Below are 11,293 nucleotides of genomic sequence, written 5' to 3' on the forward strand. Positions count from 1 at the left end.
GAAGCCAAAACTGTTTTGAGTCTGCTTGTCCGCTTCAGCCTGAACACAACCGGAGCTCAACCGCTCAAATGCTTCAGCTGAGCAGAGATGCTCCGCACCGCGTTTCCACTGAGCGTGCCACGGGACACCTCTAGCTCTTCGTTACGGAGATACTCAACTCAAGCCAAGCAGCAGCTTCGCTGGAAGCAACCGGATGAAGGGCGAGGTGGGAACGCTGTGGGCGCTCTGTAAGGCCTTACAGCGCCAGGACATCTTTGAAAGGCCCAGAAATGCAAAAGTCCCTGTGTTGAAAGCTAAATCCCCATGAATTGGGGGAAATGAATGAAAGAGGGGAGATAAATGAAGAGGGGAGAGGTTTGGTTTTGCTAAATAGGTGTCTGAAACACTCCGGTGTTCTGGATGAACCGGGTTTGGACCAGGCTGACGAAGCAGAATGACTGGCTGGATGGATTAGGTCCCACTCGCCTCCGGGTCACACCTGTGTGGAGAGTCAGGTTAGCAGCAAGGGAGCAAAGGGCAGAGCAGTGGGATGGGGAACGTGCTTGGCCCCCCTCTAGCACCATTTCATTCTGCCTGAGTCCAAATCCATTTTCTTGGCAGACTCTACAAATCGGCTGGGCGACTCAAGAGCTCAGTGCAGGAGCAAGAGGCAAATGCATGGGGAGATAAAAGAGCATTTAAAGGCCACCCTTGGTCACCCATTAGGAGTAGCACCCTAAAAAGTGAGCAGCCATCCCTCATCCTTTGTGGGGCACCTTCTGAGGGGCAGGTTGGAGGTAGGGGATGGACGCTCCCCCATCACATCCAGCCATAGAATCATAGAAGGGTTGGGGTTGGAAGGGACCTTTAAAGGTCATCTAGTCCACCCCCCCTGCAACGAGCAGGGACGTCTTCGACTAGACCAGGTTGCTCAGAGCCCCGTCCAACCTGACCTTGAACGTTTCCAGGGATGGGGCAGCTCTGTTTTGGGAAGATGAGTGCAGCACCAGCACAGCTGGACCCTCAGCCCTCCAGTTCATACTGGTTCCCTTCCCACTGTCTGTCAGGTTAGGGCAGGCAATGAAACATCCTCCACACGAAGCACCTCTCGGCCTGTACGGGCTTTTTCACGCAGGTTTGCACGCAGAGCCCCTCCAGCAAAGCTTCCAGCATTGGGTTTTACTTAACCTGCAGGGGCCGGAGTTGGGGAGGGGAGGTGGAAGGTCTCTGGGAGTCGATTAAGCATGTTTAACACTTGGGTATGGCCTCCTTAATTATTTAATGCTAGCTGGGTAACCATCCCCCCCTGTGCTGGATGGCTTAGCTCTCTTACTCCTGTGCAGCTGGCAGCGGGATTTGGCTCTGTAGGTAGGTGTTTGCTTGAACTGTTTAATTAATGTTTGCAGTAACTTGATATAACCGTAACGTGCAGCACTTACATCGCATGTTACGGGTCAGCATCCCCGCGCTGGGAATTGGGATGGCTTCCGCGTGGTGCCGCGGTCCCCGGCGGGGAGGGAGGAGGCAGGGCGGGAGCCATCGATCTCCCCGCCGTCTTGTGTTCGTCACACGCGTCTTCTCTGTAAGCCCCGGGAGATCCTGAGGGCAAGCGCCGGGTGCGCGGGAAGCTCCAGCCCAGCCAGCTCCGGGCGCCATCATCTTCACGGCCTTGGGTTTGCACCCCCTTTCCTACCACGGGCAGCGGTGGATTAAGGCCCACGTTCCTCATAATAACACAAAATTTTCTGCTTCTTCCCAATTTATTCAGCCTCTGGGCGTGGTGGATCTTACCGTTCAGCAGTGCGGTTACTTTCCGCAGATAAGCTCGTGGATGCACCTAACACCCCCTCGGCCACCCGGAGCCATCGAACAACGCCCGCGCCGCGCCGCCTTGGGACGCTGGCTCCCAGCTTGGCACGAGCACGTCGTTCCCCTGGGAAGGAACCTTCTCGCCCGTTCGAGGAGGAGGACTGCGGCGGGACGCGCTTGCTGACGTGACGTACAGCTGAACGATGACGCAGGGGCGCCGCGGCTTTGCCTAACGTGATGAAGAACCGCTGCTAAACGTGTATGTAAGGGGTTGTGTGTATTTTATTACGTTCCTCCCTTTCCTTTTGCTTTTTTAAAGCGCGACATAACGTTATCCGGTATGACCCGCAGGCGTAGGCACTGACATTTCCAAGACACCCCGCCGGGCATTTTGCACGGGTTGGTTTAGCCCCGGGCCCGGCGCGGCGGCCGCGGATCGCCGCCCGCGCACCCTTCTGGCCCCGCTCCCCACCCGTAGCGCCGCCCCACCGGTCTCGCGAGACCGGATCGCGTCACCGGGGGGCGGGGCGCCTATAAAAGCCGCGCGCACGGCGGCTTCCGGCCCTTCCGGCCCGGCGCGGGGACAAGATGGTGGGTATTGCTGGCGGTGGTGGTGCCGCCCGGGCCCGGCCGCGCCATCCCTCGGGTATCGGCGCCATCCCGCCCCCGGCGGCTGCCCGGCCCCGCTCCCGACGCTCCCGGCCCCTGCGGGAGGCGGCGCGGGGCTTATTTCGGGGCTCGGCCGCGACGGGCGCCGTGGGCGGGCGAGGCTTTGCCTTGGGGACGCCGGCCGGGCCTGCTCGGTGCCCGGGGTCTCGGTGGCGCGTTGCCCCCGGCGGGGTTTGCTGTCCCTTTTTTGAGAAGCAGGGGTGTCTTCTCTAGAGGGCTGCCGGCAGTCGGGTGAGAGCGGGTTCGAAGGCCAGGAGCGCGGTCAGAGTGAGACTCGGCTGCTTTGCCCGCTCCTGCCAGGGCAGCGAGGCCGCGGGGGAGGGTGCGAGCAGGCGGAGCGGTCGGTCTGATAATGCAGTTCGCCGCCTTTCTGCTGTAGGATCAAATTTCGTGTTTGATTATGTCAGTCGCGTGAGAAGGTATTGTGCTGGTAGCCTTTAGTGTTACGTAGCTGTCAAAATTCAGCTCTGCTGGGCACTGCTACAAGATTCGTAATCCTGACAAAAGCTCCTTTTTGGGGCTGGTAAGCTTTGTCTGCTTAAGGCAACTCGTGTCGAGTTCTTAGCTATTGGTTGTTAGCCCCGTGTTTAGCTGTACACTATTTTTCTTTGGATGTGAGATGGGATGGGTAGTTCTTTGTTGGGCTGAGAGTTCTCCGGATAGAACCCAGCCTGACTTGGCATGCAGGTTGCAGAGGGAGGCCGCAGGCTGGTAGTTGAGGAGAACAGCTTAGAATAAAACCTGCACTTCCACCCAGAGTGGCTGACTCAAAGGTGGATGTTGAAATACTGTTTTACTGCAGCTTTTCAAACTGAAATTGTTTTTATAATGCTTATTTTCATAGTGTTATTGATCCGTTGAAACATACCGGAAAGTTACCTGTGCTTCTCCATTTTCTAGGAGTCTGGGGTGCATTGAAATTCTGGTGGCACACTGTGGCCAAACTACAGTTTGCGTGGTTCCCTAACTACAGTGGGACTTGGTGGTGTCTTAAAATAAGCTTGAAAGGGAGGGAACGTTGAGGAAATCTAGGAGGGATGTGGTTGGGGCATGAGGATTACATTTTTATAACATTATAATGGAATTTAGAAGCCGAACAGCTGATGCTGAGAAGAATTTCTAGAATGCAAAATGTCCTGTGTATACATAGTATTCATGTTTCAAGGCAAGAAGAGAATTGGCCTTGGCCCTTGAGTGGGTATAAGAATCTCTGTAGCAAGCACTAAATGTTTGTTTTCTCTCTCTAGTCTCACCGCAAGTTCTCAGCTCCGAGGCACGGGTCTCTGGGCTTCCTGCCCCGCAAGCGCAGTAGCAGGCACAGGGGCAAGGTGAAGAGCTTTCCCAAAGATGACCCCAGCAAGCCTGTCCATCTCACTGCCTTCTTGGGGTACAAAGCTGGCATGACCCACATTGTCCGTGAAGTCGACAGGCCTGGATCCAGTATGTATTCATGTTCTTTTGAATAGAGGAGCTAGGTTTCGTTTCTTTATGAATGGCAAAAGATGACCTGTTTGTTAGTAGCTCTGATTCTTAGTCCTGGCTTGACTTCACCCTGTTTCAGAGTCCTTGAGTGGGTGGGAGTATAAAGCACCCAAACTCCTTCCACTTCAATGTGAGTGAGGTCCCAGCAGCAAGACTTCATGTCAAGCAGTGGCTGTTTTGTTAATGGTCCTGTTTCTGAGATGCGCAGTGACCTGATGGTTTGGTTTAGCTGTAGTGTAACAGGCTACTTACAGTGCCCTCTTCTTGGTGGGTGGACATAAGTAAATCGCCTTTGGCCTTTTCTTGCTGATTGTCGAGTCCTGAATGTAGTTCTCTTACTACCATCCACTTTGCCTATCAGGCTTTGTCTGTGCTTCTTACTTGAGCTAGCCTCAAATTTTTGCCAGCATTAAATTATAACTTACAATCGGGTCACTTTACTATGCTTCTTCTTTGCCTTTGTGAAAAGAACTTGAGTCACTTAATCTTTTATAGGAAGGATTTGTGTGTGAGAAGGAACAGGTGATGTTTAGTAGCTGATGCTGGTGTTAATCATTGTGCTGTATTTCTGTCTTCATCCAGAGGTGAACAAGAAGGAGGTGGTCGAGGCAGTCACTATAGTAGAGACTCCTCCCATGGTCATTGTGGGCATCGTGGGCTACGTGCAGACTCCTCACGGTCTCCGCAGCTTCAAGACCATCTTTGCTGAGCACATCAGCGATGAGTGTAAGCGTCGCTTCTACAAGAACTGGTAAGAGAGCAGGGCTTTTGTTGCCTTAATCTCATACTGTGGTTTATTTTTTTTTCCTGCTGGGTTGCAGGTTATGCTAGTACAGCTTTTTGAAGAGGCTTTTCAGCAATTAGTGTTTGGCCTTGATGAACTGGTCTAGTAATGGGACAGGCTGTAGGAAGGGCTCTGGGAGGGTGACAGCGTAATGTTAGTGCCCTTCTTGGCACGGGGGTGGCAGTGTTGTTTTTTTGCCTGAGATCTCCTTAACAGGCTACACGTGATGATACTTCGACGGGCGGACATAAGGAAATCGCCTCTGGTGCTTGTTGTTGAGTGTCGAGTCCTGACTGTAGCCCTGTTTTCTCAGGAAAGGGGAAGACAAGTGTTACTTCTGATTACTGTTCCTGGCACTGTTGTTGTGATTCGAAGTATGCGCATTTGCACAAGCGTGGCTCCAGCGGGTCTAGAGCTTACAGCCTGTTTATGAACTTGCAGGCTGAGAACACGTCAGAGTAGAGCAATAATGATCTCAAGGGTGTTACAGTAATGACCTTACTGTCAGGCATAGCTTGGGCTTACAAGGGGGGAAATTACGGTGTTCTGAAGCAGATAGCAGCCATCTGACAATTGCTTTAAAGATCTGTTTTTTCTGTTGTTGTTCAACATCTCTCTACAGTATTTTGTCTTCTGTACTGTGAATGTTAATGTGCTTTGGAATTCATGGCAGCTCCGCTCAGCTCTGGCAACTTTGCCTCTGTCTGATGAGCTCCAGGCTCCGCTTGCCAGTGGAAAAGAGTTCTTAGAAGCTGGCAATGAGCCGAAACCAGCTGAGGTGGCAGCTCCTTCCGCTCATCCCCACTTCCTAGGGGACTGATGAAGGGCTTAGCCAAACCTTGTCTCTGCTCTGCTCCTGAAGGCACAAGTCTAAGAAGAAGGCCTTCACCAAATACTGCAAGAAATGGCAAGATGAGGAAGGCAAAAAGCAGTTGGAGAAAGATTTCAATAGCATGAAGAAATACTGCCAGGTTATTAGAGTCATGGCTCACACTCAGGTAAGTGTCTGCAGGACTGAAGTGTACGGTGGAAACAACTAAGCAAGCAAGCATAAAGCTTGACCCGTCTCTGTAGGGAGATTTCTGCCCTCCCCTGCAGCCTCATGCTAACCGTTAAGCATGATACAAATACCGGTACTCGTCATTCTGTACAAAGCGTGTGCTCACAGGGTGCTTGAGGAGCCTTGAGGGCAACCGCTGGCAGTCTTCTGAAGCAGAGTTCAAAAGAGTCTGCACCGTAATAGGAACTTCTTGGACTCAGTCCTGTGCTGATACCATGTAAACCTGGGCTCTCTTAATTAACAGGCTGAATGCTTAACTCTGGGATTTGTGTGGTCAGCATCACTTCCGGCTGTGTTCTGTAGGGACTGCAAACACTCAGAGGCTTTTGGTGGCTTCTGTTGCTCAGCTGGAGGAGGTGTATCGCTGAGTGGTGTGGTGGTGTCTCCCTTAAACATCAGTGCTCTGCCAGGCTTTCTTGGGAGATTAAATCTTTGGGTTGGCTGTAAGTGCAATAAGATGTCTAGTTATGACACTGCTAATTTTACTAGAATTTGTTTCCCATGTTAGACAGCAAAGGTAATATTGCAGCTGCTGTTGATACTCCTGTCAGTCCCTCTGTGCTAAATATAGCAAAACTGTAAGTGTGACCCTACCCAAAGTGACCTTCACTGTAGCAGGCTTTATCATAGCTTGGTTTGGGTTGGAAGGGACCTTTAAAGACTATCTAGTGCAACCCACTGCCATGGGCAGGGACGTCCTTCACCAGATCACATTGCTCAAAGCCCCATCCAACCTGACCTTGAATGCTTCCAATGATGGAATGTCCACAACTTCTCTGGGCAGCCTGTTCCAGCATCTTACCACCCTCATAGTAAAAAAAATTCTTCCTTATGTGCAATCTAAACCTACCCTCTTTCAGTTTAAAACCATTGCCCCTTGTTATCTCCTGTCCTTCCTGGATGGAGTTTGGCTGGAGGCTCTGGGGTTAGAGGCACTTGTTAATGCTGTGTTCCTGTGGGTGGTGAATAACTTCCAGATACTGTGACTTGTCATTTAAGCCACAACACAGCCTTTCCCCTTAGTGTAGGGCCTTTTACTTCTGTATGTTGAAGTTGTATACCTTGGAAAACAATATGTTTAGATATAAAAACAGATTAGGCCAGGGCTAGATTGATACTGGGCTAGTTAGTGAGGTCTGTCTTGGAAGAGCAGGAGCTAAATTTTATCCTTTGTTTCCTAGATGCGTTTGCTTCCCCTGAGACAGAAGAAGTCTCACCTGATGGAGATCCAGGTGAATGGTGGCACCGTTGCTGAGAAAGTGGATTGGGCCCGGGAGAAGCTGGAACAGCAGGTGCCTGTGTCAACTGTCTTTGGCCAGGATGAAATGATAGATGTCATTGGAGTCACCAAGGGCAAGGGATATAAAGGTAAACACATTCTCCTCTTTGTGATCGGGATACAGATTTTAATGAAACCCTAGCCTTGAGTTTTCACAGGTGTGTGGGCTAAGAGCTGAGGAGGTAAATCCATACTGCTGTCACGGTTCAATGATGAGACCATGGAATGAGCGCTGGGCACAGCGCCTGACATCCGTGAGGAGTCATTCCATGCTGCCTTCCTTCTGAGAACACTACCCAGGGACAGCCGGGGAGGGAGCGCGGGTGGTGCTTCACCAGGAAACGTGGTCAATTCCTGGGATGCTGGGTCTGGGCTTCTCTTTTTGTTGTCCAGGGACAGCAGCTTGAAAGGTGGCTTAAACTCTAGTTAAACAATTTGGTGACATCTCAGCTTGACGATAGTTAGCAACGCTGCTTTGGTTTCTTTCAGGTGTCACCAGCCGTTGGCACACCAAAAAGCTGCCCCGCAAGACTCACAGGGGTCTGCGCAAAGTGGCCTGCATTGGCGCGTGGCACCCCGCTCGTGTGGCTTTCTCTGTGGCCCGGGCTGGTCAGAAGGGCTATCACCATCGGACTGAAATCAATAAGAAGGTTTGTGTCTCTGAACTGCTGGGAGGAAACGAGAGCTGGCCAAGGTCGCCCGCTGCATGACAGTGAATAGAGTGCAGAGTTTTGCTTTGGTAGCTTTGCTCTGTTTGAATGTAATCCTCGGGGGCAGTAACTGTAGTCCGTTATGTTGGATAACCGTAAAATTCTTGTATGGCCATGTGTTTTCAAATTGCAACAGACATTTTTCTCCAATCCTTTGTAGAATTGTTTGCGTTTTGGATGATGACAGGCCCTTTCTGCTACCTTTTGCTAAGTAGAAATTCTTGACGTTTTTAGATCTACAAGATCGGCCAGGGTTACCAAATCAAGGATGGAAAGCTGATCAAAAACAATGCATCAACTGATTATGACTTGTCTGACAAGAGCATTAACCCGCTGGTGAGTTGTTGCAGCTGCGTGGTGAGAGTCTGGTTGTGAGCTGTAATCTTGAGGCAAATTGGCCTGGTACGAGATGCGAAATGATTGAATGAAGAGCTCTTGAGGAAAAACTTGGCCGCTGTGGGAGGTGGTGTTGCTTAGTCATTCTCAGTATTGACTTGTGTAACTTGCTAATTGCATTTGATGTGTGGCAATAGTATAGAGAGATGTTACAAACCTAGAAATCGTACTAGTAAATAAGGACTAACTTAGCAGGGAAAGCAGCTTTTGCTGTTTTGTCAGCCTCTTCTCGTTGCTGCTGTTCTTAGCAAAAGTCTTAACAGCAGCAAGTAAATTGTTGTATCAAGAAACTTGACCAGCGAAAGGTAATACTGGAAATGGGATTTCAGTGGATGTGGGAATGACTGAGACCCAGAAGCACTGCGAGAACTTCAAGCTGTAGGCAGATGTGATGACTGGTGCTGCTTGGTACAGAGCACTAACTGTTCTCTCCTTGCTCAGGGAGGCTTTGTCCACTACGGTGAGGTGACCAACGACTTCATCATGCTGAAAGGCTGTGTTGTTGGGACCAAGAAGAGGGTCCTGACCCTGCGCAAGGTGAGTAGTGCAGCCTGCTGCCAAATGGGCTGGACAGCTTATGTTAGCTGCGCTGCCTCTGGTACAGGTGTTGCTTGCTGCTGGGGGGATTCGTGTCGCCAGCTAGAAAGAAAAGCCTAGAAGACTGTTGTTGGACACAGGCACACAAACCCACCTCTTGGTCTGCTCGGCCTGGAGGAGACAGAGGGGAGACCTCATCCTCATCGTGGTTTACAGCTTCCTCACAAGGGAAGGAGGAGGGGCAGGCACTGATCTCTTCTCCCTGGCGACCAGTGATAGGACCCGAGGGAACGGCAGGAAGATATGCCAGGGGAGGTGTAGGTTGGATATTAGGAAAAGGTTCTTCACCCAGAGGGTGGTGAAGCACTGGAACAAGCTCCCCCAGGAGGTGGTCATGGTGCCAAGCCTGACAACATTCAAGAAGCATTTGGACAACGCCCTCAGACATATGCTGTGAATTTTGGGGTTGTCCTATGCAGGGACAGGAGTTGGACTCGATGATCCTTGTGGGTCCCTTCCAACTCAGGACATTCTGTGATTCAGTAACTCACGGGAGTAGCGTGAGGTCCTTTCCCTGGTTAATTCAGTCCAGCTCAGTTTGTAAGGATGTGCTCTAGGGTCGGGAATTCTTGTGGACTGCAAGGACGCTGGCAGGCTGGCTTGGGCTCGCCTGCTGGTGTGAGCTTCACCAGTCTTTGGCCTTGAAGGCCAAAGGTGCAGGCTGGCTTCTTGGCAAGTGCTCCTTGCGCGTAATAGCAGCTGAAGTGTGAGGTCAGAGGTGTTAGCCATGGAGGTGATAAGAAGTAGCCAGCATACTGGCAGGCTGAAAGGGCGCTGCTGCGTGCTCACCTGGGGTCTCTCTTGTAGTCCCTGCTTGTGCAGACCAAGCGCCGGGCCCTGGAGAAGATTGACTTGAAGTTCATTGACACAACCTCCAAATTTGGTCATGGCCGCTTCCAGACAGCTGAAGAGAAGAAGGCTTTCATGGTAAGAACACTTTCTGAAGCTGGCAGCTTTGTGTTGCACGTCTCTGTATTGTCTTTCAGCTAATGGCAGTTGGTAGCTTGACCTTTGGGCTGCCACAGGGCGAAAATTTCTGTGAAACAAAGTGCGTAGCTTCAGTCGAGAGGGTTCATCCTGCCAACTCGGTTATAGCCACGGGGGGGCTGGGGTCTCGCTTCCCCTGTGACAGTGCTTGGCGCCTGAGGGGTGTTGCCATGTTTGGGCACAAGCCGTTCAGGGATGAGGCGTGGAACAAGCACCGAGCAGTATCTGACACCCGTGGGGAGTGGCTCTGCGCTGCATTTCTTCCGAGAGCAGCTCCGGACGATGGTGCTTGCAGCCGATGGTGCTCACAGCCGGCCGTGGGTGGCATTCTCGATGTGTCACTTGCTGGAGAAAGCGAGTCGGGCGTCCTGGGCGTGAGGCCCTGCGAGCTGAGCGCGCAGTTCAGCTGCTCGGGGGCTGCAGGGCAGCTTCCCCACAAGGTGGCACCAGCATTTCTTCTCCGTTACGTGTGAAGTCATCGATTTGGTGCAGCGTGGCTGCGCCAAGTTCAGCTTTCCCCCGAAACCTGTAGCTGTGGGGATGGGGCTTGGGATTTCCAGTGGGCTGCAACACTGAGGGCTTTTTTTTGCCTTAATTTCTTTGCAGCAAGAGGAGAAGAAATGACAGCATTGTTATTGGGGTGTGATGTGGCCTTTGGTGCCGACTGCTGTTTACATAGTTTCTTTTTATTTTTTCTCTTTTCAGGGACCACTCAAGAAAGATCGCATTGCAAAAGAGGAGACAGCTTAATGTGCGGAACAGTCTTGTGGCCTGTGCGCTCTCAGACCGAAAAATAAAATATTTTAAAGAAATTAGCTTTTCCTCTTGGTTTATGCATAGCTGTGTCAAGTCAGGTACTCTCCCTGCAGGCCCTATGCGTGGGACCAACTGAACCAAAGCAGCAAGTAAAGCTCGGATTCATGAGCATCCAACTCAGAGCAGGGTTCCTGTAATGAGAAAGAAGCTGCCATTGCTGGTTTTGAAGAGCAAAGATTTTGGGGCAGAGCAAGGCTTCTCCGTTTGCTTGTGTGAAGTAGTAAAGCGGCAGGAGCCCTAAATGTGTTTGCAATTACTGAGATACTATTCCACGTGTTAATCCTCTGCTGGGTGGCTAGAGAGCTCCTTTGAATCAAACAGGTTTTGAAATGAAAGAAACTACTTCAGACAGTTGAAAGATCACTAAATTTTAGGTAGGTGGCTGATGCTTGCTGTTGCCATAGAAACCCTCCAGGTTTTTTTCCGTATGGCAGAGGGGATGTAACCTGCGCGCTCTTTGCCGACGCAGTTTGTCGCTGTTCTTGAGAGCGGCAGAAGGCAGCAGGTAACGTGACCAGTTCCTGCCTCGCAGCAGCTTGGTATTCCTGAATCCCTTCCCCGTCCTTGCTGAAAGGTTCTGCCTGGTGACAGGACACGGGAGGAGGGTGACTCTTCCGCATCCCGCCCTCCAGGGAGGAGGGAGAGCTGTGAGCGCTGCTGGTGTTGCGTTACTGCGTGTCTCAAAATGCTCGGCTCCTGGGGAGGCGGTTTGGCCGGTGTTTCCG

At 51.5% G+C, this 11,293-nt stretch overlaps 1 protein-coding gene, 1 long non-coding RNA gene and 2 other non-coding genes across 4 annotated transcripts; 3 read left to right on the forward strand and 1 right to left on the reverse strand.

The window, feature by feature from the left end:
• Window positions 1–340: 340 nt before the first annotated feature.
• Window positions 341–1,910, reverse strand: LOC148054651 (uncharacterized). Its single transcript, XR_015706596.1, has 3 exons — window positions 1,771–1,910; window positions 1,419–1,668; window positions 341–478 (listed from the first exon to the last, which is right to left on the reverse strand). It is a non-coding gene; the product is annotated as an uncharacterized LOC148054651 (long non-coding RNA).
• A 429-nt stretch (window positions 1,911–2,339) lies between these two features.
• Window positions 2,340–10,567, forward strand: RPL3 (ribosomal protein L3). Its single transcript, XM_009475214.2, has 10 exons — window positions 2,340–2,379; window positions 3,705–3,897; window positions 4,522–4,690; window positions 5,586–5,721; window positions 6,965–7,151; window positions 7,552–7,712; window positions 8,007–8,108; window positions 8,610–8,705; window positions 9,573–9,692; window positions 10,458–10,567. Exons 1-10 carry the CDS (start codon window positions 2,377–2,379, stop codon window positions 10,500–10,502), a joined length of 1,212 nt encoding a protein of 403 aa, XP_009473489.1. The 5' UTR covers window positions 2,340–2,376; the 3' UTR covers window positions 10,503–10,567.
• Window positions 7,264–7,356, forward strand: LOC148054652 (small nucleolar RNA U83B). Its single transcript, XR_015707135.1, has one exon. It is a non-coding gene; the product is annotated as a small nucleolar RNA U83B (small nucleolar RNA).
• Window positions 9,937–10,026, forward strand: LOC148054653 (small nucleolar RNA U83B). The gene has a single exon (XR_015707136.1). It is a non-coding gene; the product is annotated as a small nucleolar RNA U83B (small nucleolar RNA).
• Window positions 10,568–11,293: the final 726 nt, after the last annotated feature.

The sequence above is a fragment of the Nipponia nippon genome, unplaced genomic scaffold (genome assembly GCF_047370975.1).
Source record: "Nipponia nippon isolate SJK-2023a ecotype South Korea unplaced genomic scaffold, ASM4737097v1 scaffold_3, whole genome shotgun sequence".
NCBI lineage: Eukaryota > Metazoa > Chordata > Aves > Pelecaniformes > Threskiornithidae > Nipponia > Nipponia nippon.